This window comes from Malaya genurostris, chromosome 3, assembly GCF_030247185.1.
Source record: "Malaya genurostris strain Urasoe2022 chromosome 3, Malgen_1.1, whole genome shotgun sequence".
In the NCBI taxonomy this organism is placed as follows: Eukaryota; Metazoa; Arthropoda; class Insecta; order Diptera; family Culicidae; genus Malaya; species Malaya genurostris.
The window spans coordinates 98,579,071-98,601,927 of record NC_080572.1 but is presented as its reverse complement, the minus strand read 5'-3'; the positions used below and the strand labels follow the sequence as shown (position 1 = coordinate 98,601,927).

The 22,857-nt window shown below is 38.6% G+C and overlaps 2 protein-coding genes across 3 annotated transcripts; both read left to right on the top strand.

Moving 5' to 3' along the window:
- The first annotated feature begins 29 nt into the window (after positions 1-29).
- LOC131436878 (Krueppel-like factor 15) lies at positions 30-3,021 on the top strand. Of its 2 annotated transcripts, none has more exons than XR_009230674.1 (2): positions 30-267; positions 336-476. XR_009230674.1 is itself a non-coding variant. In XM_058605844.1 (2 exons), the coding sequence occupies exons 1-2, from the start codon at positions 234-236 to the stop codon at positions 1,309-1,311; spliced, it is 999 nt and encodes a 332-aa protein (XP_058461827.1). In that variant the 5' UTR covers positions 30-233; the 3' UTR covers positions 1,312-3,021. The 2 variants fall into 2 exon arrangements, 1 of the variants encoding a protein (XP_058461827.1); XM_058605844.1 differs by having other exon boundaries at positions 30-256; positions 336-3,021.
- Positions 3,022-11,810: 8,789 nt separating this feature from the next.
- Positions 11,811-17,468, top strand: LOC131433899 (uncharacterized). The gene is made up of 3 exons (XM_058600507.1): positions 11,811-15,560; positions 16,617-16,725; positions 16,915-17,468. The coding sequence occupies exons 1-3, from the start codon at positions 11,811-11,813 to the stop codon at positions 17,466-17,468; spliced, it is 4,413 nt and encodes a 1,470-aa protein (XP_058456490.1).
- The last annotated feature ends 5,389 nt before the right edge of the window (positions 17,469-22,857 follow it).

Below are 22,857 nucleotides of genomic sequence, written 5' to 3'. Positions count from 1 at the left end.
AAAAAGGGAAAAAAGTGTCAAAAGCTTGACAGTCAGAGGAGAAAGTTTCCGTTCTGATGCCTTCGCTCTAAAAGCAAAGTTTTGTTTACGAAAAATTATTTGCGTGTGTTTACTAAAAACAAAATAAATCAATATAATTTTTCCGTTCAACTAATTTCAATTAAATCGCTGGAGTGTTTAGAAAAATTAGCTGTTGCTGGAAGCGTTCAATTCGTGTTCGAAATCGCATCGGCATGAATAATAGTGTGTGCGATGTGTAAGTTACCTGTACGCATTGTGGCATTACCAGATCCATAGTGAAACTCGCTTCATCTCATTTATTATTTCATCTTCAGGCCCAATAACAATCCCGGCACCTACTGTAGGTTGTGCTTTTCGCAGACGAAAGTGGTTCCGATCTTTCCACTCGGGAGCAATCACAACCAAAAGTTGATCAATCAGGTGTACCAGTGGACCGGCGTACAGATCAGCTATCAGGAAGATTTTACCTGTGCAATTTGCTGGAAATGCACGGTTTACCTAGAAGAATTCCAACGTTTTTGTGATCGCTGTAGAAAAAACGATTGGACTATCAAACAGAAGCGTAGTGATCAAATAAGACAAGTGCAGAAGAGCGAAGGCCAAGAAAACAGTAACAATCAAATGGACGATAGGCGATTTGGGTACATGTACCCTCTGATGCAACCTGCCTTAGGATACGAATTTCGTTTGTCGAATGAACCTCGTGAGCGTACCACCGGACCAGAGCACCCAAGAACAGTTTCCCGTGTTTTCCATGAAGCACAACCGTCGGTTAGTCATCTGGCAAAAACTGAATCACGAATAGACATCGAAACGGAATTCAAACATGTACTTCCGGTAGAACGGCTTCCTGAGGAACTCGTTAACATGCTTGATCTACCAGCGACCACCTCAAAACGGCCTGGTACTAGTAATGAAACTGCTAGTGGTGAACCGACGGCTCCGAAACAACGCAGCAGTCAATATCAGAAAATTGTGGAGTCAGGCGGGGTTAAATGTCCCATTTGCAAGAAGCCCTACACGACGGACAAAAATCTCAAGAAGCATCTTCGCTTGCACACTCTCTCGCTGCCCTTTACTTGTAACGATTGTGGAGCGAAATTCTCCGAACGACGGGATTTCCAGAAGCACCAAGAGCGATACCATGGTCCCAACGCTACTGCCTCGGTGTCAGAAATATTCCACTGTGAGTTCTGTTCAAGAGTCTTCACCCGACAGCGCGACATGACCAAGCATTTGCGTCTCTTTCATGAGCCTCCAGAGGATGTTAAACTAGGAAACGTTAACTAATATGATTTTATAACGGTGTCTTAGTTGGTAAGAGTAACAGATGCACTTAAACGTTTTGGTTTAGCTATAATTACTCGTAGCTATGGTCGTATTTTTGGAAACTTGCTCTGATCATTCCGGAAAGGAAGATGACACATAAAGTAAAGCACGAGAGGGTAGAGAAATCTTACGTTCTGCTATGGAACGGAACAGGCTTCTAAAAAAGGTCTTTATTTTGATTAATGTTCTGTATTACAGCAAATTTCTTGTTGCAGAGCAAAACATACAACTGGTCAGATCGATTGACTAATGAATAATGAAAATTTATTTGAATCAACAACCTACGTTGCTAGGCGTACATACGTACATTCGTTGATTAGATATTCGCCCTTATTCTGAATAACGACGTATTGGTTTTTCGATCGAATACGATTACAACGTTTCTGCCATATCAAAGCGATATAAATGATTGCATAGATTTCGAAACAAATTGTCACCCTGGTTCTGTATTTCAATCGAATGTGAAATTTCTATTCTGTATTTCGATCGAGCTCGAATTTTCTGTACCAAAACATCACTCGATGTGGAAATTCCACATTCGACATATTTTAATGCGAAATAAATACAGAATAAGGCGTTTATTTTTACTATCTGCAGCAATACAGTGACAAACGATCAATAATGGTGAATAAGCATGGATATTTTTCTAATGGTCAGTTGGAAATCAATTGCATTGACTTAATGCTTCTAAATTTATTAATGCAGTGCTAGAATGTGACCGTTTCTAGTTTTTATGGGTCAAGACATGCTCCTTTCCCGAATTTACAGTATTTTAATTTACTACTGGTTTACTGGCGTTCTACGCATAATCGTCCCATATGATATATGATTTACTATGCACATGGAACAGTTAAGACTTGGAACAACAGTTTACATATTTTTTACCTGGGCATTACACATTCCTTTCGTGAAATTTGGCCTTTCTGTTTCAACAGATTTCGCAGCCGATTCATAGCGTACAGAATCATTGCATGGCTAAGTGCTACGATCGACCCAGGTTGGCGGATCAATGCATACGACGCTGGTCTTACAAGCCAGTTGTCATATGTTCGAGCCCCGACCTGGAGGGATTCATAGTGTCAGTAGGAGTGTAGTACTAGCCATGCAATGATTCTGTACGCTAAGAATCGGCTGAAAAGTCTTTTGAAATAGAAAGGCCAATTTCCATAAAAGAAATGTAATGCCAAGACTTTGCTTCGTTATTTGATTCATTTTTTTTTTGTAAATAACGTGAACAATTGGTTTTAAAAGCATTCTCACTTTTTTCTAGACAGATTAAACAAGTGAGTTTCGTCGATTCGCGATAAGTAGAAAAATGAATACAGTACTTGAAAATAGAGGAATGAAAAAAAAATAAGTCCTAATTATTACAAAACTGCAAAGATTTTTCTGATCTGGGTGGTGAGCGCATTCAGTGATTATTTAAAAAAAATAATTCATCGATAATCTGTCATCAGCCATTTTTATTAAACATATGAAACAATCAGTAAATTTTCTCGAATTCAATTTAGATCACAGAAACGTGATCGATTAACAGATAAAACTAGATAAGATTACAACACGTAAACGTATCTTGCGTATCTTGGTAGTGCGTCCGTTACTCTACCCACTTTAAGACTGTTTGATATATCTGTACAACTTTCTGTGTAATAAAAAAGTGAGTGACGAAAATATGTATTTCTTTTCAATATTAATTTAAGACGATATGCGTCATTTCAACAGAATTCAATAATGTTTCACTTAAAAATGTTGTGAAGTTGCTGAAAATGTGATTCTGATACTCGTTACGTATTTTTCAAATGTCTTCAATGTATATCTGTAATTTTTAATCACCGATTTCACTAATCGGTCGGTATGATTTTATGATGTTGTATGACAAAAGCTGGGTCTGAAAATAATAGATCATCTCGAATCCGCAGGAACGTTTCAGTTGATCCATCAGATTGAAAAAAGATCCGTAAATGTACTCACTTTAAACGGCCGCCTAGTGATCTGAAAGCGAAAATGATAGATTGAATAATTTCCAGATTGACACGGGTTGAATAATAAAATCGTGTTTTAATGCTTACGTCACTAATTGATAACATTTCCGGAAGTGAAAGTACCAGCAATAATACTCTGAGAAAATAAGCGAATGGAAAAATGCGGAGCAGGCAGTGTCAGCCACGTAACCTATTAGTCTGAAATGTTCTTTGCTGTATCTAGCAAACATTTTCATGTACATTTAGGGGTTTTTAGTTTATACAAATGTGTGCTATTTTATTTCGATCTCTTCACGTTTCGCCTTCGACTCATCAGCATTTAAAGCAGTTCGAATTAAATCGCCATCTCCAATATCCCTATTAAAATATCGAAATTCGATCAGTTCAGTCACGGTGAGTTTGTTTGATTATAAGCTAATAATACCTGCATGATAGAAGAATTTACTAGAAACTGGTTTCATTTCCAATATACACTAACAATAAATTCAATGAAAAAAACATTCTATGGTGAATATTGATTATAGATACAAAGCCTTTGTTTTAATTCCAGTTGTTTGGTTTACCTCTATTTCAATTAAACCAATTATTCGAAAACCAACTAAGTGAAATCATGCATTTCTGTTACTTTTGTATATACACAGCATTTAGGGCTATTGTGCCAATAATCGAGTAGAGTCGCAATATTATTTTACCGATTACTCGACTTTCAACCAACGAATTGTGATAAAACTGGATACAATATTTTTGCTTCGGCTATAAGACATTATCCGAGAAAAAATAGTTTGAAAATTGTTCAATACTGCTGTTATAGTGACAAGAAAACTCAAAGTGACCTTGATCAAAAAGTTCCCGGAATTTAATCAAAAAATTAAAAATACAAGATTATTCATCAGAATCGATATTGTCCTCTTTAAAGTACTTCCCGTTGACAGTAACAGACTGTAAGTACTTCCAATCGACTGTAAGCCTGCTATTGAATTTTATCCCGATCCGGCTTCCGGTTCCGGAGATATAGAATAACATGCACCAAAAAAAAAATGGAAAAAATATGCACTTACTTTTTCCAGAGATGGCTGAACCGATTTTCACAAACTAAGATTCAAATAAAAAGTCTTATGGCCCCATAGTTTGCTATTGAATTTCATTTGGATCTGACTTCCGGTTCCGGAGTTACAGAGTATTATGTGAAAATTAGAGAAAAATGTGCACTCAATTTTCTTTAAAACGGCTCAACCGATTTTCACAAACTAAGATTCAAATAAAGGTCTCAAAGTTTTCTAAAAATTTCTAGTATATTTTCCAGAACTAAAGCGTGATAAGTGGAAAATTGCCAATTTCATTAGTATTTTTTCACGAACCATCGTTCAGGTACAAATCGCATAAAACTGTCTGATATATTCTTCTAGTTTGCAGAGCTTGTTAGTTTGTGGGCTTAAAAACCTTATTCGGCACTACTGGTTCCCCCATTTTTCTGTTCCGGAAGCACCAAAAGTGGTGAAGAAAAACTCCAAAAATAGAACTCGCTTCGATTTCTCTGCGATGCTTGAACCGAATTTCACCAATCTTGATTTGAATTGAAGATCATATTATCTTTAAAGCAACAGTGAAATTTTATCCGGATCCGACTTCCGGTCCCGCAGTTACAGGGCGATGAGTGTTAAAGTATTCAAATCACCATATAGATTGACAATATGTACATCACCGAAAGAAGAAGAAAACGCAAAACGAACAGTGCGTGCTTTGTTCTATTGCATACACGCTATGCACAATACCCTCTTCTCTAAAACTCTAAACGATTGGCTATATCTGCCAGCCATCCTGGCAAGAATGCAACAATCGTATCTGGCAGAGAATTTCGCCTAATGGCGATTTATTATTTTGAATCAGTTCTACATGTTTAGCGTATTAGTTCTATTTCTTTCAATAAAAAGTACATATGAAGGGCAATATGCAAGGGGAGAGTCACTTAACACAAACTATATTGTGCCTCTAAAAAAAGTTGCCCGCGTTTAACACAACCACAGTAGCTAATGGAAAAAAGTACACCCGTTTCTCACTAGAGGTGCTGTTAGTGTCACCGTACAGTGGGAAATCTATGTTTATTTGATTTATGCTAAGAGCAAATTCAGCAGCTAGAAGTTCTACATGGAAGATCTATAATAGAACAGAAACTGGAGCAAACGTATCCCCAGCAAGCCGTTCTAGTTTTATTTATTCGACCAGTTCTATCAAATTTAAAACTGGTCTACGATGCCGTTCTATTTTTGGTATATTTGAAACACGAGTAAAACAGTGCTGGGGCTGCCAGTTTTTCGTTTTATAAATCCAGATTTAAATTTTGTAACTGACCTAAATTATGCAGGCAATACAATAAAAACAACTACTTGCCAAAAGTGAGCCCTTTATCACAGACTAACAGACATGACAGTATGAGTAAATTCTTATAAAAAATAATTTTTCGTGATGCACTAGCTCCACCTATATTGTACTGCGCGAACTATTTACTATCTGTACACCCCTTGTGTTATGTAAAAGTTTTTTTACTAGTTGGTTTCCCCTCGTTTGTCAACACCGATCAGCTGCTTGCAGGGATTCCTGATTTCATCAAAATATTTGAAAATCAATCGTCACAATAAATTATTGGATTACGTTGATAATATATTTAACTTTTTCGCGATGTTGGAAGGTAACCATTTATTTGACTCAGCGTTGTTCATCTAGACTATTTTTTATTGTGTTGGTAGTTTTCACCCGAAATTAAGTGGCGGCAGACCAGAAGCAAGTAAATAATGTAACAAAACGGGTTCGATTTTGTCTTGCGTTGGAGGATGAGTAGTAGGCACAATTATGTAAATAGTTTTGGCAATATGTATTAAATCTGTATCCTGCATGAAATTCGCATGGACGTATACAAATCAATACATTACAGGTAATTCTGTATGAATGGCAACTCTGTTGGTAAATGAAAAAAATAAACACAGTCTAGATGACAGACAGGATGTTTTTGATAGGGTAACGTGGCGCCATCATGACACATGTGAGTACTGTCCCAAATAAAGGAATATTCGAAATGACCGTTAAAATGATTGATGAATCTAATTTGAGTGTCCTGTCTGTTAGTCTGTGCCTTTATGTATCGCAACCTGTGCAACTAAATGAAAACGAAGGTACCAATTCAAAAATCCAACCAACTATTCTGCGATCGCTGCGCTGCTCGAGTGACGAGCTTTGAACTAAGCGATGGTGATAATTTTCAGATTTGGTTTAAAGATCCGAAAAAATGCAGGGTTTTTTTTCTTTTTTCTTATGAATCGAATACTAACATACAAAAACGTGTAAAAATTTGGTAAAAAAATCCATCATTAATGATTCAGTATTTTTCCGTGGTATGTTTGATTGATATTTATAGAGAAATCGTAAGATGAAATATCAAATTCGAAGAGGTTGAGTACTGTTTCCATATCTGGAAGATTCTTTATTTTTATGGTTGGATTTAAAGATTAATTGATAAATTATGATCAAAAGTTAGTTAACTCGTCTATTTACTCATCATTATTTTTACGTTTCGTCTTTGACTCATCAGTGCAGAGCAGTTCAAATTGAACTGCTTAGTGCTAAACTCGGCAGTTCAATTTGAATCGCTAAGCAGACGTAAAGTTTCTGCTACTTACAGAACACTTTTTGATTTGCAACGAAGTGCAATGTCTTTTCTGACGTGCCGAACGAAAACGTGTTTTCGACTATTTCTGGCCGATGCAGGTATGATCATTTAGGGGTTAGCCAAATTTTGTGCTAGGGCACATAACCGTTTTCATTATTTTTACGTTTCGTCTTTGACTCATCAGTGCAGAGCAGTTCAAATTGAACTGCTTAGTGCTAAACTCATGTTTTATCATCTAAATCAAATCTGTATGTGAACTGATAATTTCAAATTTCATCCGAGATTTTTAAGTGTATATGGCAATTCAATAAATAACACTTTGTACAGTGTTCTGCAATTCACTTGCCACTTGCCACACACTTGCCACAGCTGCACTATCACTCAAAATAGCTGTTTCGACCAATTACTACAAGTTGTTTGATACTCATTGAAATTAGACTTTTTTTAGCAACACTTGAACACCGCATCCCGCTTGTGAGGAATTCTGGCAACCGTCAGAAGGCTGGCTGCCAGATGTCAATATTGTCCAGGCGAAATTACGTCATTATCTCGCCGCACGTGTCTTGTTTATTTCGCTCTTCCTTCTTTCTTCATTTTTTTTTAATTCGACTTCATTTGATATTCGTCAATCCCGCATGTCCATACAAAAAACGAATCTTGAGACGAGGTAAATGATATTGAAATATGGGTATGTTTGGTAGTGAGAAAGCAATGTTATTGGCAATAAAATTTTCCATAATTAGTATATATGAAGGGCAATAACTTATTGTCTTTCATATGTACTTTTTTGAAAAAATAAAACCAAGACGCTAAAAAATTGGAACCGATTCAAAACGGTTCTGCCAATCTTGTATGGCGAGAATCCGACATAAGCCTAGCCTTGCTATTACATTCTTGTAGTGGAAAAAGTAAGTAAGATAAGTAAGAAAAGTAAGATCTTTCTCGCTTCGCTAGACACTCTTTTGCCAGATTTTACAAATTTTACCAGATTTTATAAATTTTCACCAGATCTTTACGCTTTTGGCCTCTACAAACTTAATTTCATATACCGAACTAAGCCATATTTTTATCGATTTTTACACAGCTGAACGTCCCGCAATCAGTTCAGTAATTTATTTATTGGCGAACGTTCGGTAAAGCTTCGTGATGAGAATTCGGTATATATTATATTGTTTGGCCAGCACGGGAAAATTCTAAAACAACCGATTAGTTCAGTAATTTTTATAGTTCGGTAAAATATGAAATAAACTTTGAACTTAATTTAGTTTAATGTTCGAAATTTCAGAAAACTAAAAACAAAATAAATGATCTTTGAATGCATTTTACTTTTTAATTGAAAATATATGTAATTTTTATATAAATTCCAAACTTCATCGGAAACAGAACTATTTCTTTCAAATCTACCAAAATAATTCAAAGGGAAAAATGTTCGGTGCAAAATTACCAATTTTTGGATATATGTATTTTGTACAGCCGAATTTCGGTGAAAAGCTAAGCGGAATACGTCAATTTATGTATTATGTAATATTTATGTGTAGCATAGCGGTAATTTCGATTAGAGTGATGAAAATATTACCGAACTGAAAATCCGAAAATTAGTGTGTAGACGATTGGTGGTGAGACCTTTTTTTTGCTCACGGAAAATGAAACCCGGTTAAAATTTTCTTGTACATAGTTAGACACAGACAAATCCAGATGAATTTTTGAGTCAGAGACAGATTTTTTAAAAAATAATATGGCAACTCTGACAGTAATATGCACTCATACCCACATAGCGTTTTGGCCACCAGACGGCTACCAAAATTGATTCAATGACGGTTTTCAAATCCAAAAATTTGACAAAACTAAGTTGCCTGTATCTCAGTTAGCCGAACGTTTTCATCTTCTCACCTTTGTAGAAAATGTCAAAGATTTCAATGTGGAAAAATCCTGGTGGATACGGTTGTATCGTTTGAGTTGTATATCTGGCAGCGGTGAGGCAGTCGGTCACCAGAATTTCTGCCAGCCATATTATTCCAGCTGGCAGCGTTTAGTCAGGCAACTGGCAGCCATGCATATGCGGGTACCAGCCGCTACCTAATTTTGGGTCAAAACCTACCAAAAATCAACTAAAGTGCATTTCCCCAATTTTAGGTAACGAGTGCTGACCTCAAAATTTGTGTAAATGTTAGTTTACCAAAGAGTTAAGTCCGATTTAGACTGTCCGCCACTTTCCGTCACAGTCAACCTCCGTCACCGTCACCGTCAACGTTAATTACATGCATCCTTATGGAGACATTCACACGTAACGTCACCGTCACGGAACGTCTTGACGGACGGAGCGTGTGAACGTTCCGGTAAAGAATGTATTAAACTAATTTTGACGGAAGCTGACGTTTCGGTGACGGTGACGAAAGGAGACAATGCACGCTACCTATTTTTACGATCAAATTGAAAAAAGTTTGAGTAGATAACGACCTACCCGCTTGTGAGGAATTCTGGCAACCGTCAGAAGGCTGGCTGCATTCCGGCTGCTGTCTAAATTGTCCAGGCGAAATTGCGTCATCTCGCCGTACGTGTCTTGTTTATTTCTCTCTTCCTTCTTTTTTTTATTCGACTTCATTTGATATTCGACAATCCCGCATACGAAAAACGAGTCTTTAGACTAGGTAAATGAGATTGAAATATGTATGTTTGGTAGTGAGAAAGTAATGTTAACATTTTCCATAATTAGTATATATGAAGCGCAATAATAACTTATTGCCTTTCATATGTACTTTTTATTGAAAAAATAAAACCAAGACGCTGAAAATATAAAAAAAAAATCCGACAGAAACAGAACCGTTAATAACCGCCAGGCGAAATTCTCTGTCAGAAACGGTTGTAGCATTGTTGCCAGCGGTAATTTTGGGTAGCTTATAGAGGAGCTCAACAATGAGTGATTTTTCATCAAAAAATAGGTAGGAATGATTACACGCGTTTTTTTTAGAACGGCCAATAAGGCACCTGTCCACTTCCACTTTCGAAAGAAATTGCAAGCGAGCTATGAAAGATAGAGTATTAAATTTAACACCAGACGAAAGAGAAAACTTTTCTCTGCCGTTTACTATTATGACTTACTCTCAGCGAGTGCCGGGTCATTCTAATTTACTCTTCAAAGTGAATGTTGATGGATGCCCAAGTAACCACGACGCATTATAAATTTACATTAATTCAGCTTTAAAAATTCGTGTAAAATTTGATTAAATGCAGCGGAGTTACCCATGTTTTAACAATGCTATTATAAAGCTGAAAAGGGCGATTATTAAACTCTTATAGGATTATTTCTCTTATAGTTATTATCAGTGTTGGTGATTGCCGAAAATTTCACAGAAGCTGCTATATTGCTATCCATATTGTATACAACATTTTCAATCCGGTAGAAGATGCTACAAGAACTCGAGTCTCTCAATGCATGAACCGCGAGAGAATTTTTCTACATTCCTTCGTTCCACTTCATACTCTGAGTATTTCTCGTCCCTTAAAAAAATTACAGTCTGATAATGATCGTTGCTGTGTGGAATTTCCCAAGAGAGAATCGCAAGTTGACAATTATCGCAGAAAATCGAGTCGATGATTCAACTTGATGATTCTCATACTAGGTTGCAAAAACCTTGTGTGGAGCATTCACATACATTTTCATAGACACAACTTATACAAAGATTATATGCACATAGTTTGAATAAGCGGCAATAGTAAAATGATTCTATCGCAATTATCAACTGCCTGTATAGAATCGGATCGCGAAACGAGAATAAGCGACCGTTTGTTGCTTCAGAGAAGATCCCCACAGCGGCGTGCCAACCATTGATTCTCAGAAATGTCATCGAGAGAAATACGCTCTCGCACTGGTGTCGATTCTATGTTTGTTGGCAACACTGCAAGCAGTACGAGTTTTACGCAAGCATTTCTGGTAACCGATGCTGTTTCGTTGTTATGCGAACATGTTCCCGTGGAAACAAATAAACAGAACACAGGAGGCAAGGAGAAATAAGTGAAAAAAAAATTATGTAGTTCTTAGTCATTATTTCATGAAACAAGACGTTTGTGCTAGTAACCGAAATAAAATTAGAAACTGAGTTTGCGAGGGACGAAAATTGTTTGAATTTGTCGTTACATTTTGGTCCTTCTCTCTACCAGGTGAGGAACGAGCGCTGGGTCGGAATCGACCGGGAAAACTGTTTGAATTTGTCGTTACATTTTGGTCCTTCTCTCTACCAGGTGAGGAACGAGCGCTGGGTCGGAATCGACCGGGAAAACTGTTTGAATTTGTCGTTACATTTTGGTCCTTCTCTCTACCAGGTGAGGAACGAGCGCTGGGTCGGAATCGACCGGGAAAACTGTTTGAATTTGTCGTTACATTTTGGTCCTTCTCTCTACCAGGTGAGGAACGAGCGCTGGGTCGGAATCGACCGGGAAAACTGTTTGAATTTGTCGTTACATTTTGGTCCTTCTCTCTACCAGGTGAGGAACGAGCGCTGGGTCGGAATCGACCGGGAAAACTGTTTGAATTTGTCGTTACATTTTGGTCCTTCTCTCTACCAGGTGAGGAACGAGCGCTGGGTCGGAATCGACCGGGAAAACTGTTTGAATTTGTCGTTACATTTTGGTCCTTCTCTCTACCAGGTGAGGAACGAGCGCTGGGTCGGAATCGACCGGGAAAACTGTTTGAATTTGTCGTTACATTTTGGTCCTTCTCTCTACCAGGTGAGGAACGAGCGCTGGGTCGGAATCGACCGGGAAAACTGTTTGAATTTGTCGTTACATTTTGGTCCTTCGAATGCCAACTGCCAGTTTATATGGAAACGCAGTTAAGACGCTCTAGTAGGAAAACTCGTGGAGCCATACCAAAGCGATTGGAAAGTTTCGTTGTTGAGATTCACAAGCACAACACTATGATACGTACTCCACAAAATCAGAATAAGCAGCTAGGAGGGAAAAATTCAGATGAACTACCCGAAGCTTCGAAACCTGAGTTACATTCGAGTAAAACTCGTTCATCAGGAAGCAGTAGAACTGACAGCCAAATCAAATTCTTGGAACTGGAAGAAAACAATGAAGAGGTTGAATTACAAGCATCCATCGAGCGAGATAGAATCGTAGCTGAGAAGCAACTTGCGGAACTACAGATCAAGCATGATCTGGCACTGAAAACGGAACAACGAAAGGCTGAATTTCTGAAGCGAAAATGTGAGCGTAACCAGAAAAGAATTGAATTACTGTCTAATTCTAGTAGTAAATCGACTAGATCGAGTATTTATACTAACACATCCAAACGTGTCGTGGATTGGATTACTGATTCAGAAAAGGTAAAACCGTATAATGTATATGAAGAATCGTCCTACCAAATGGATCATCCGCGTTCACGAGATTACGGTGAAAAGAACATACCGACTCATGACCGTAAGAACGTGTCGGCAATCGATGCAATGAATACAGATACAACTGAACCTAGTACAAATGCGCTTTTATGCCAAGCGTTCAAGGCACTGCAAACCAGAAACCTGAAAGATTTGCCTCCATTTTCCGGTGATGTAATGGAATGGACAGTTTTTGCAAATGAATTCAAAACATCCACTGAAGAGTTTCATCTATCGGATCGTGATAATCTGAGGCGATTGAATAAGGCGTTACAAGGAAAAGCGCGCAAGGCTGTAGAATCGTTGCTGTCATCTCCAGAAAATGTTGCTCAGATTTTACGAATGTTAAAGTCAAATTTCGGCCGCACTGAATGGGTGGTAGCAAATAGGCTTGAAGCACTAAAGAACCTGGAGCCAGTTAAGGAGGGTAATATTGAATCTTTTCGTATGTTTTACAATGTGATCATCGGTACCAAAGTGGCGATGACTAACGCGAAAGCGGATTGCTATCTAATGAATCCAGAACTAGTTTCTCATCTGGTTGAAAAGCTACCTGCCTTTAGTAAACAAATGTGGATTCGGCACAAAGCTGCTTTGATAAAAGAGGGTGTGGCTATTGATTTCAACACCTTTTCTCGTTGGTTGGAAGATGAGATGGACAATCAGCTTGCGAGTCTAAACCCTGTGTTTAGTGCAAAGAAAACCAGTTATCCGCCAAAAATGAAACCGGTAGTGTTGAACGTCAACTGTCCTGATGGTGAAACAGCGAAAAGATGTCCTTTGTGCTCAACACACTCTCACGTCGGTTTGGATAAGTGCGATGAGTTTCGTAAAATGTCTGTGGCTCAGCGTCGATCAACAGCAAGTTCTTGCAAGGTTTGCTACATTTGCCTTAAGTCAAATCACTCTAGGAAAAACTGCAATTCCGAGAAAAAATGCACTATATGCAAGAAGAATCATCACGAGTTAGTTCACTCTAATGAGCCCGTTAGATATTCAAAGTATAGCCGTACAGATACACAAAATAGTCAAGATAATGTGTGTAATATTAACGGTAAAAACGTGAATACGCTTCTTCGAGTAGGAAGAATAAGAATCAGTGGCCCAAAAGGAGTCAAAAAAGTATTCGCGCTGTTTGATGAAGGTTCATCTCTGTCAATGATGGATGCTGCGATTGCAGAGAGTATTGGATTGCGAGGACCGATTTCTCCCGTGACTTATCGTTGGACAAATGGTATTTTGCACAAGGAAGATCAGTCTATGAGATTGTCTTTCCGTATTTCGGGACCATCAGAGCAAGCAAAATGGTATGAAGTGAGCAATATCAGCACGGTACAAAATATCGCTTTACCCCCAGTAAAATTTGACGTAGCAACGGTGAAGCGGTTATATCCAATGCTGGATGACGATAAGTTAGCTGCTATCCAAGATGCTTGTCCCTGTATGCTGATTGGATCGAATAATGCGGGTTTGATTGTACCACTTAAGACAGTGCAATATTCGCTAGATGGTTTACAGTTGACTCGTTGTCATCTGGGATGGACAATCCATGGAGTAATAGATCCATCGAAAGTTGAATCAAATAGACATCATGCATACCTGTGTTCAGAAGATGATGACATCGAGCTTACTGATTTGGTTAAACAAATGTATAAAGTCGAAAACTTTGGGATTTCTGAAAAGTTGACAAAAATAGCTGATGAAGATCTGCGTGCGCTGGACATCATGAATCGTAGTATCACACGACGTAGTGAACGTTTCGAAATAGGTCAAATATACAAGTACAATAATTTCGTTTTCCCAGATAGTAAACCTCAGGCTTTGAGACGTTTACAAATAATTGAGAAAAAGATGGATACGAATCCTGATTTTGCTGAACGGTACTGTGGAAAAATTCAAGATTATATTGATAAGGGGTACGCTCGGAAATTAGAGCCTGAAGAATTGGTTGATACATCAAACACATGGTATCTGCCTCATTTTAGCGTAGAGACTGCTGAAAAGTTTCGTTTAGTTATGGATGCTAAAGCAAAGTCACATGGATTTTCTCTGAATGATTTGCTGTTAAAGGGCCCTGATTTCGTTCCACCTTTGATTGCGATTTTGATTCGCGCCAGAATGAAGAAGATTGCTTTCATCGCCGACATTAAGGAAATGTTCCACCAAATTCTTATTCGTAAAGCAGATCAGGATTCTCAACGTTTTCTGTGGCGTGGAATGAACCGTACGGAGCCCCCTGATACATACGTTATGATGGTAATGATATTTGGTGCAATTTCGTCCCCATCAATGGCACAATTCATAAAGAACTTCAATGCAAAAGAACTAGATGAGAAGTTCCCTGGCGTTGAGCGAGCTATAATCAAGCAACATTATGTGGACGATTATTTCGATTGTGCTGAAACTGAAGAAGAGGCGATCAAGCTAGTTCAATCTGTAATAAAGGTACATGCACAAGGAGGATTCAGGCTAGTCAAATTCGCGTCAAATTCCACAGCGTTGTTAGATTCACTTGATCCTGAAATACTTGCTGATAAGAAACTGGAAAATGCTCGTGTTCTTGGAATACAATGGGACCTGAAATCTGATGAGTTCGTTTTTCCATTAAGATTTCCCAAATTTGATGAATCATATCGGATTGGTGAAGCCGTGCCTACGAAGCGAACGTTGTTAAAGTTTATGATGAGCATATTTGACCCACTTGGTATACTGGGTCCGATCACTATCCAACTGAAGATTATATTTCAAGAATTGTGGAGGTTACAGTCCGGTTGGGATGATGAAATTCCTGACGGATTAGTTCCCAGGTGGATTGAATGGTTGAATCAAACAGCGAGGCAAGAAGAAGTCAGAATTCAAAGATATTATTTTCCGGCGATATCGTCATTTGCTGAGGTAGAGCTGCACGCATTCTGTGATGCGAGCGACAAGGCTTATGCTTGTGTTATCTACATGGTTCACCGCCGAGAAGATCAGTCACACATTGCTTTAGTGTACGCAAAATCAAGAGTGGCGTCGCTGAAACCGCAAACTGTACCACGGTTGGAACTGCAAGGATGCGTTTTAGCAAGCCAAATGATGCTTGTGCTGCAATCAGAAATGATGATAAACCTTACTAAGATGTATTTCTGGACCGATTCAAAGATCTGCTTGAGCTGGTTGAAAACGAGTCAGAAGTTGACGGCATACGTAGGCGCTCGTGTGATGCAAATCAAGGAAAATGGTCATAGGCCAGATTTGTGGCACTGGATTCCGTCTCAACTAAATGTCGCTGATTTGGCTACAAAATGTTCAAAGCTGGGAAACATAGTAGAGTGGCTTTGTGGTCCAGATTTCCTACATCGTAATAGTGTTTATTGGTCTAATGATGAGATATTGGAAATGTCTTCTACAGAGATGATGAATTTTCATTCTGAACTTATCATTGATGATTTTTCTGATCCATGTTGTGCTGCATTCCAAGAAGAGTTGATTGATCTCCCCGATATTGCTAGATTTTCTGATTTCAATCGTTTGCTCAGATCGACCGCTTATTATCTGAAGATGAAAAAGCTTTTAGTGTTACCAAAAATCGAAAAGCCTAAGCGTCTGACAATAACTGTTCATGACATGACAGACGCCAGAGTCATTTGGTATAAAAAGGTACAGTCAGAAGTATTTGATGCAGAGTTACAAAGTTTGAGGAAGACGGGTTATGTAAAGAGCAGTAGCCGTTTGCGAACGTATTCACCATTTCTTCATAATGGACTAATTCGTCTGCGTGGTCGCATACAAAGTGACGGTAGACCGTTTGAAGTGAATAATCCTGTAATTCTTCCTGATAACCATCCATTTTCATTTCTGCTAATTCGTATGCATCATATTGCTAACGCACATCAAGGAGTAGAAACTGTCATAAATAATATTCAAGAACGCCATCGTATTCTGAAGATACGTTCGCAAGTAAAAAAATACTCAATGTCTTGTATGAAGTGTCGAGAGCTGAGAGCGAAGCCGACTACTCCACAAATGGGTCTGCTGCCACCGGAGCGGATCACGCCTTATGTATATCCATTTACTTGTACTGGCATCGATTATTTTGGACCACTGTTTGTGAAAGTTGGTCGTCACATCGAAAAAAGATGGGTTGTACTGTTTACGTGCATGACATCAAGAGCCGTTCATTTGGAGGTAGTACCATCACTAGATACGAACAGTTGTATAATGGCAATACGTTGCTTCATGTCTATTCGTGGATTGCCGCAGTGTATCATGACTGACAACGGGACCAACTTCACCGGTGCTGACCAAGAACTAAAGAAACTAGTGAAGTCACTGGACCATCCAGAGCTAGAACAATCGTTGAGTGTCAGAGGTATAGAGTGGAAATTTATACCACCAGGGGCTCCACACTTCGGAGGATGTTGGGAGCGATTAGTGCGCTCTGTAAAAAATGCTTTACACGTAATGTTGAAGGAACAGCACCCTACAGATATGGTGCTCCGGACAGCTTTATGCGAAGTAATGAATACAGTCAACAACCGACCACTAATACATGTTACAGATGATCCCTTGGATCCTGAACCGTTAACCCCAAACATGTTACTACTGGGACGTAACAACACGATACAATTCGATCACGACTTCGATGAACGAGATCTGAGCTGTCGGGCAGCCTACAAACATTCTCAAATATATGCGGATCGATTTTGGCGAAGATGGGTAACAGCTTATCGTCCGGAGCTGATTCGGAGTCGCAAGTGGCCCGATAACAGGAGTTATCATGAATATAAAGTTGGCGACATCGTGCTAATAGTTGACGAAAATTTACATCGTGGTAGCTGGCCAAAAGGAATTATCGAAAAGGTGTATCAAGGTCCAGATGGGAAAGTTAGAACAGTGTTGGTCAGAACAACAAAGTCAATCTACAAACGACCTGTGTGTAAGATAGTTCTACTGCGGCCCATCAACTCGGTTCCTGGCCCGGAGAATGTTGGCAACACTGCAAGCAGTACGAGTTTTACGCAAGCATTTCTGGTAACCGATGCTGTTTCGTTGTTATGCGAACATGTTCCCGTGGAAACAAATAAACAGAACACAGGAGGCAAGGAGAAATAAGTGAAAAAAAAATTATGTAGTTCTTAGTCATTATTTCATGAAACAAGACGTTTGTGCTAGTAACCGAAATAAAATTAGAAACTGAGTTTGCGAGGGACGAAAATTGTTTGAATTTGTCGTTACATTTTGGTCCTTCTCTCTACCAGGTGAGGAACGAGCGCTGGGTCGGAATCGACCGGGAAAACTGTTTGAATTTGTCGTTACATTTTGGTCCTTCTCTCTACCAGGTGAGGAACGAGCGCTGGGTCGGAATCGACCGGGAAAACTGTTTGAATTTGTCGTTACATTTTGGTCCTTCTCTCTACCAGGTGAGGAACGAGCGCTGGGTCGGAATCGACCGGGAAAACTGTTTGAATTTGTCGTTACATTTTGGTCCTTCTCTCTACCAGGTGAGGAACGAGCGCTGGGTCGGAATCGACCGGGAAAACTGTTTGAATTTGTCGTTACAATGTTAAATGAGCCATGCCGGGTTTTTGTTGTTGCGATGATTTCCAACTCTCTTTGATGGCACTGATTCAATCGTTGAAGAGTTGCCAGCGAACGTTCTTTGATACGATAAAAGCCATCCTTGGTTATTATTAAAGTTTCGTTGCTCCAAAATATAGCATTGAATGTCGATATATAGCACTGCGGAAAGTTGTTGTAAAATAATGCTCATTTATGTTTTGAATGCAAATATAATGCACATTGCTTTAAAGTATGTAGGATTAGTGTAATTATACATTAACAATGTAAAAATAGAGTTGTAAATGTGCAGTGATATAATGCATAAGGTTACTTGGGTGGCTTATTGGCAGATTTTTAGTGTGGCTTCCCAGCAGAGGCCCCCACTTGTACGCGGCGGGCAGATTTCCCCCCAGACGGCTAGATGGAATTCTGGTAGAATTCTGGCAACAATGCAACAACCGTTTCCGGCAGAGAATTTCGCCTAGCGGTTATTAACGGCTCTGTTTCTGTCGGATTCTCGCCATACAAGATTGGCAAAACCGTTTCAAATCGGTTCTATGTTTTAATCGTTTTGTATGTACACCCACATTATCAGATCCGAATGGATTCCGAATCCATTCCGAATCGGCGAGAAATTTTCATTCGGAATTTCAAGTGGAAATCATAATGAATTCCGAATCAATTCCAACTCCAGTGCAACAACCGATTCCGAATGAATTTCGCCTACAACCGGTTGATTCGGAAATCAGTCGGAATTGAGTGAGTAGATGCGGACTGAATTGTCAATTTGTCTTCTTCTTCTTCTGTTCCGATTTTGCACGTTTTCGTGCTGACTTTCAGTTTATTTTTAAATGAAAACATTACATAACTGATTATACACATTGAAATCTTCATGTTTTTCGGATATACAGAACTAGTAAATAACCAGTTCTTCTTAGAATTCCAACATAAACTGTTGAAATTCGCTGGAAATTAACAAAACGGCCTACCTTAGTCAGCATCATTCCATTCCTCTAGCTGGAGTGTAATGAAATGGCTTAAGTCGCCTAAATTTTACACTAACACATTCATAAAATGAGCGAATATTCAATGACATTTATAATGTCACTGTCAATCAGGTTGATCGAGCAGCCAACTCAGGCGAAAATTCTAGCACTGAACCGATCGAGCACTGAAAAATCATGCAGTCGAGTAAGAATTCATTACGCATTCCGTCATTTCGATAATGTGGGCATGCGGGATTGCCGAATATCAAATGGGTGTGTAATGTCACAGACATAACTGGATGTCGTGAATACGAATATAACTGAAACTCGAATATCAGTTAGTTGCTCACTTGTATTAATTTTGCCAGTTTCTCCTTTTTCACTAATAGAATTTGAAACGATGCACCTAAACTGAGTCGGTGCTATGCATTTTAGCAGAAAGTTCTTACAACAACTACAAACTCCAACTGGTTGACAAAAGGACCGTAGTACAGTAAAGCAAAACATCGCATAGTTCTTTGGGAATATGTTAATTGTTCTAAAAAGCACTTAAGGTAGCGCTTCGCCGTGGTCAGGTGAAGTTCGCTGCCTATCTCGGTGTTTAACGCACTTTACCTAAAATTGCGAGAGATCGGGGAAGAAAACGGAAATTTTAAGATACGATTGTAGATAAATGATTTCACTATGCATTTGGCGAAAAATATCAGTGCGGGGTTCGTTAAACATTTTGTTTTCTTGTGTGTTGACATTGCGTGTGTGCGAAAGAATAAGAAAAAAATAATTTATTTTTACAACTCGCACGAAATCTTCCGTTTATCAGTGTCGATCGATAGGAAAATTTATTATCTAGAATCGCATGTTCTTGGAATTTCCGTTTTTTCCCCGTTCTCTTGCAATTTTAAGTAAAGTGCGTGAAACCCCGGGATAGGCAGCGAACTTCACCTGACCACGGCGAAGCGCTACCTTAAGGTGAAATGTAGCGGAATGCGAAAATCGCGTTTTTGATCAATTATTCAAAAACTAGACCGATTTTCGAAAAACCAAAAACACTTAAGTTTTCGAAATCAAATTTATCATAACTAAGTATTCTTAGAATTTTGAAATTTTGCTTTGCCGAGCCGTAATTGATTTTTGAAATGTATAAACGGTCACTGTTCCGTTCCACGGGGATGATTTTAGAATTGAAAAGTAGTGTTTGTAGCAGAATTTCACAAAGAATCTGAAAATGCAACTCAAAATTATAAAATTTTAGCGAAAACAACCGAAAATAGAAATAGTTTACATAAACTTTTCTGCATTTTTTTTTATTGCTTGCGCGCTGCTGTTTCGTATTGAGGTGGTGTGAGAAATGCACGGTGGGCACGGTGGCATTATATCGTGAGCAAAAAATAGATATAAAATAATGACGCAAATTTATGCAGCATTGGGTTTTGTGTTGAAATAAAAACGACTTGAATACAATAAAATGAGTATTGTAAGAAATCGTTTATTTTCTAAGTAGCTGTCATTTATACAAACAATGTGATAAACATTGAGGGCCAGCTTCGAGCCAGTCAGCATGGAAACTCATTGGAATTCATTGGTTTTTCAATTATTATGAATACAATGAATCAACGCTTGATTTTGCTTTCAAAATCGATTGAATAATAAGGAACTACGAAATAACTTTATATTCAATTTCGTGCCCCAAATATGTGCTTAAGAAAAGATTCACTAAATAATTTTAACTGCATGGTATGATGAACTATTAGTTATAATTGGAATGTATTCCAATAATGTAATCTAAGAAATTATTAAACTATTGATGATTTCTGACACCGGAGGCCAGAGGCTAATCATTCATAATTACTCATGATTTATAGCTCTAGTGTAAGAGTAATCACTAACAATGATGATTGAATCAGCATATATTCAAAGTGTGAAGAATTCTAAAATCCATTACGTCCCGTCTTTTTTACAAGCCAATATAACGAGAGGTAAACCCACTGCGCTCAATCATTGAAAAAAGTTCTTGTTTCTATGTGGCCGTTTTTCTTGGTATGCTTTGTGCGACGGTTCGTTCAACTGAAGCGGATAAAATTTTGCGCGCATTTTATGACGCTACATTTCACCTTAATAGAAGAATTTTGAAGTTAGGGACTGGATCTGAGTTCAAGAACTAAATTCATTAGCACTACAAGAAACGGACGATTTTCGATCAAAGTTTATCTTTCAAAGTCGTCCAGTAGATATTCGGAACTGATAAGTGCCTGACTACCTCAAAACCGTCGCCCGGGTGCGAAAAAGGCAAGGAAGCGTGATGAATTTTTTTCATTATTTCCCTAAGTTTAAGAAAACTTTATTTTTGAGTTATTTATGGATATCTCACACTGTTGAAAATTTTTCCACAAATTCCTGATCATATTCCCGATAGCTTGTAGAAAAAATTATGCTGTTGGGTTAAGTACATCAAGAGATATTCGCGATAAAGTTCTGCCCATTCTTGTACAGAGTAAATTCTGAAAAGGCGCCCCATAGTAAAGTAAGTCGTATTCTCGACAAAAAGGAAGAGAGAATTAAACAAGACACGTACGACGAGATTATGACACAATTTCGCCTGGAAAATTTTGACAGGAGCCGGAATGCTGACCGTATCCAAAGACATCATATTAACAAGATATCCAGCTCTCACATTTCCCAAACAAATAATTGGCAACATCCTTTTTTGCGAGCATGTCGCCCTCAGGTGAGTCCGCATCGAATCTCATACATAGAAGTAGGGGAGAGAAATGTCAAATTCGTACGCGCCAAAATAGCAGGGCTGCGCACCCATACAATTGACATGACATGTTGAATGAGACGCCGTGCGATGGCGTTGCTGAACTGAAGATTGAGATCGCTCCAAGCTGACAGGGTCTGCCGTATCGCACTGCCAGTGATGCCAACTCTCCTCTCCTCGTTCGGCAGAAGCAACGAAGTGAAATTTCTGTTTTTTTATGTTAGGCTAAGACAAAACCTGACAACTGGGGAGGCTGCTTTTGTTCAAATGCACCAGTTTCTGATTGGGTGTTTTGCCTTTCTCTATACAAAGGTATTAGAATTGCTGGAAAAACCGACTTTTGAACGGAGCCTTGGAGACCCATAGTGTTATATACCATTCGACTCAGTTCGACGAGATCGAAAAATGTCTGTGTGTGCACTTTTCGAAGATATTTATACGCGCTTAATTTTCTCAGAGACGGCTGAACCGACATTAACAAACTTATGCTCGTTTGAAAGCAACTGTCGGGCCATTGATCAAGTTTAAAGATCAAATGGATGTGGCTTTTGGTTCCGGAGATATGATTGTATAAGTGACGTAACCGATAAAACGCATTGTATTTTTACCGCGCAAGTTTTTCGGAGATGACCAAACAGATTTTAACAAGCTTAGGCCTCATTTGAAAGCTATTGTTAGGTCATTGTTCAAGTTCGAAGACCAAATGGCTGTAACTTTTTTTTCCGGAGATATAATGATATAAGTGACATAACCGACAAAACACGTTGTTTTTTACCGCTCTAATGTATATAAGGGTGCCAATATTTTGGGATCACCTTTAATTTCGTAAAGCACTATTGTTCAAAAGTTTAAGCACCTCGAAAAAAGTCCTCATGCAAAATTTGAGCTAAATCGGACATGGATACGTCACGGTTTGAAAATTTTCGATCTTGAAATAGCACTATAGAGGGGAGTACATGGAATTTCCGAAATGATACCAAAAATCTTAAAATGGCATGTAACGTCGAATTTTAATGTTATTTCAAAAAAATGTTTCTCGAAAAAATCGACTTCGAGTGGACTAAGAAGGGTTTTTTGCCTTTCTCTATAGAAAGGTATTAGAATTGCTGGAAAAACCGACTTTCGAACGGAGCCTCGGAGACCCATAGTGTTATATACCATTCGACTCAGCTCGACGAGATCGGAAAATGTCTGTGTG

What these genes read in the sequence shown, in the direction of transcription:
- LOC131436878 (XM_058605844.1), top strand. Translation starts at nt 234, where the DNA reads ATGAATAATAGTGTGTGCGATGT. An exon ending in AATAATAGTGTGTGCGATGT is followed by an intron (nt 257 to 335) that starts GTAAGTTACCTG and finishes TTTCATCTTCAG; the next exon opens with GCCCAATAACAATCCCGGCA.
- LOC131433899 (XM_058600507.1), top strand. Translation starts at nt 11,811, where the DNA reads ATGGAAACGCAGTTAAGACGCTCTAGTAGGAAAACTCGTGGAGCCATA. An exon ending in GTCAGAAGTTGACGGCATAC is followed by an intron (nt 15,561 to 16,616) that starts GTAGGCGCTCGT and finishes GGATTGCCGCAG; the next exon opens with TGTATCATGACTGACAACGG. An exon ending in ACAATCGTTGAGTGTCAGAG is followed by an intron (nt 16,726 to 16,914) that starts GTATAGAGTGGA and finishes TACATGTTACAG; the next exon opens with ATGATCCCTTGGATCCTGAA.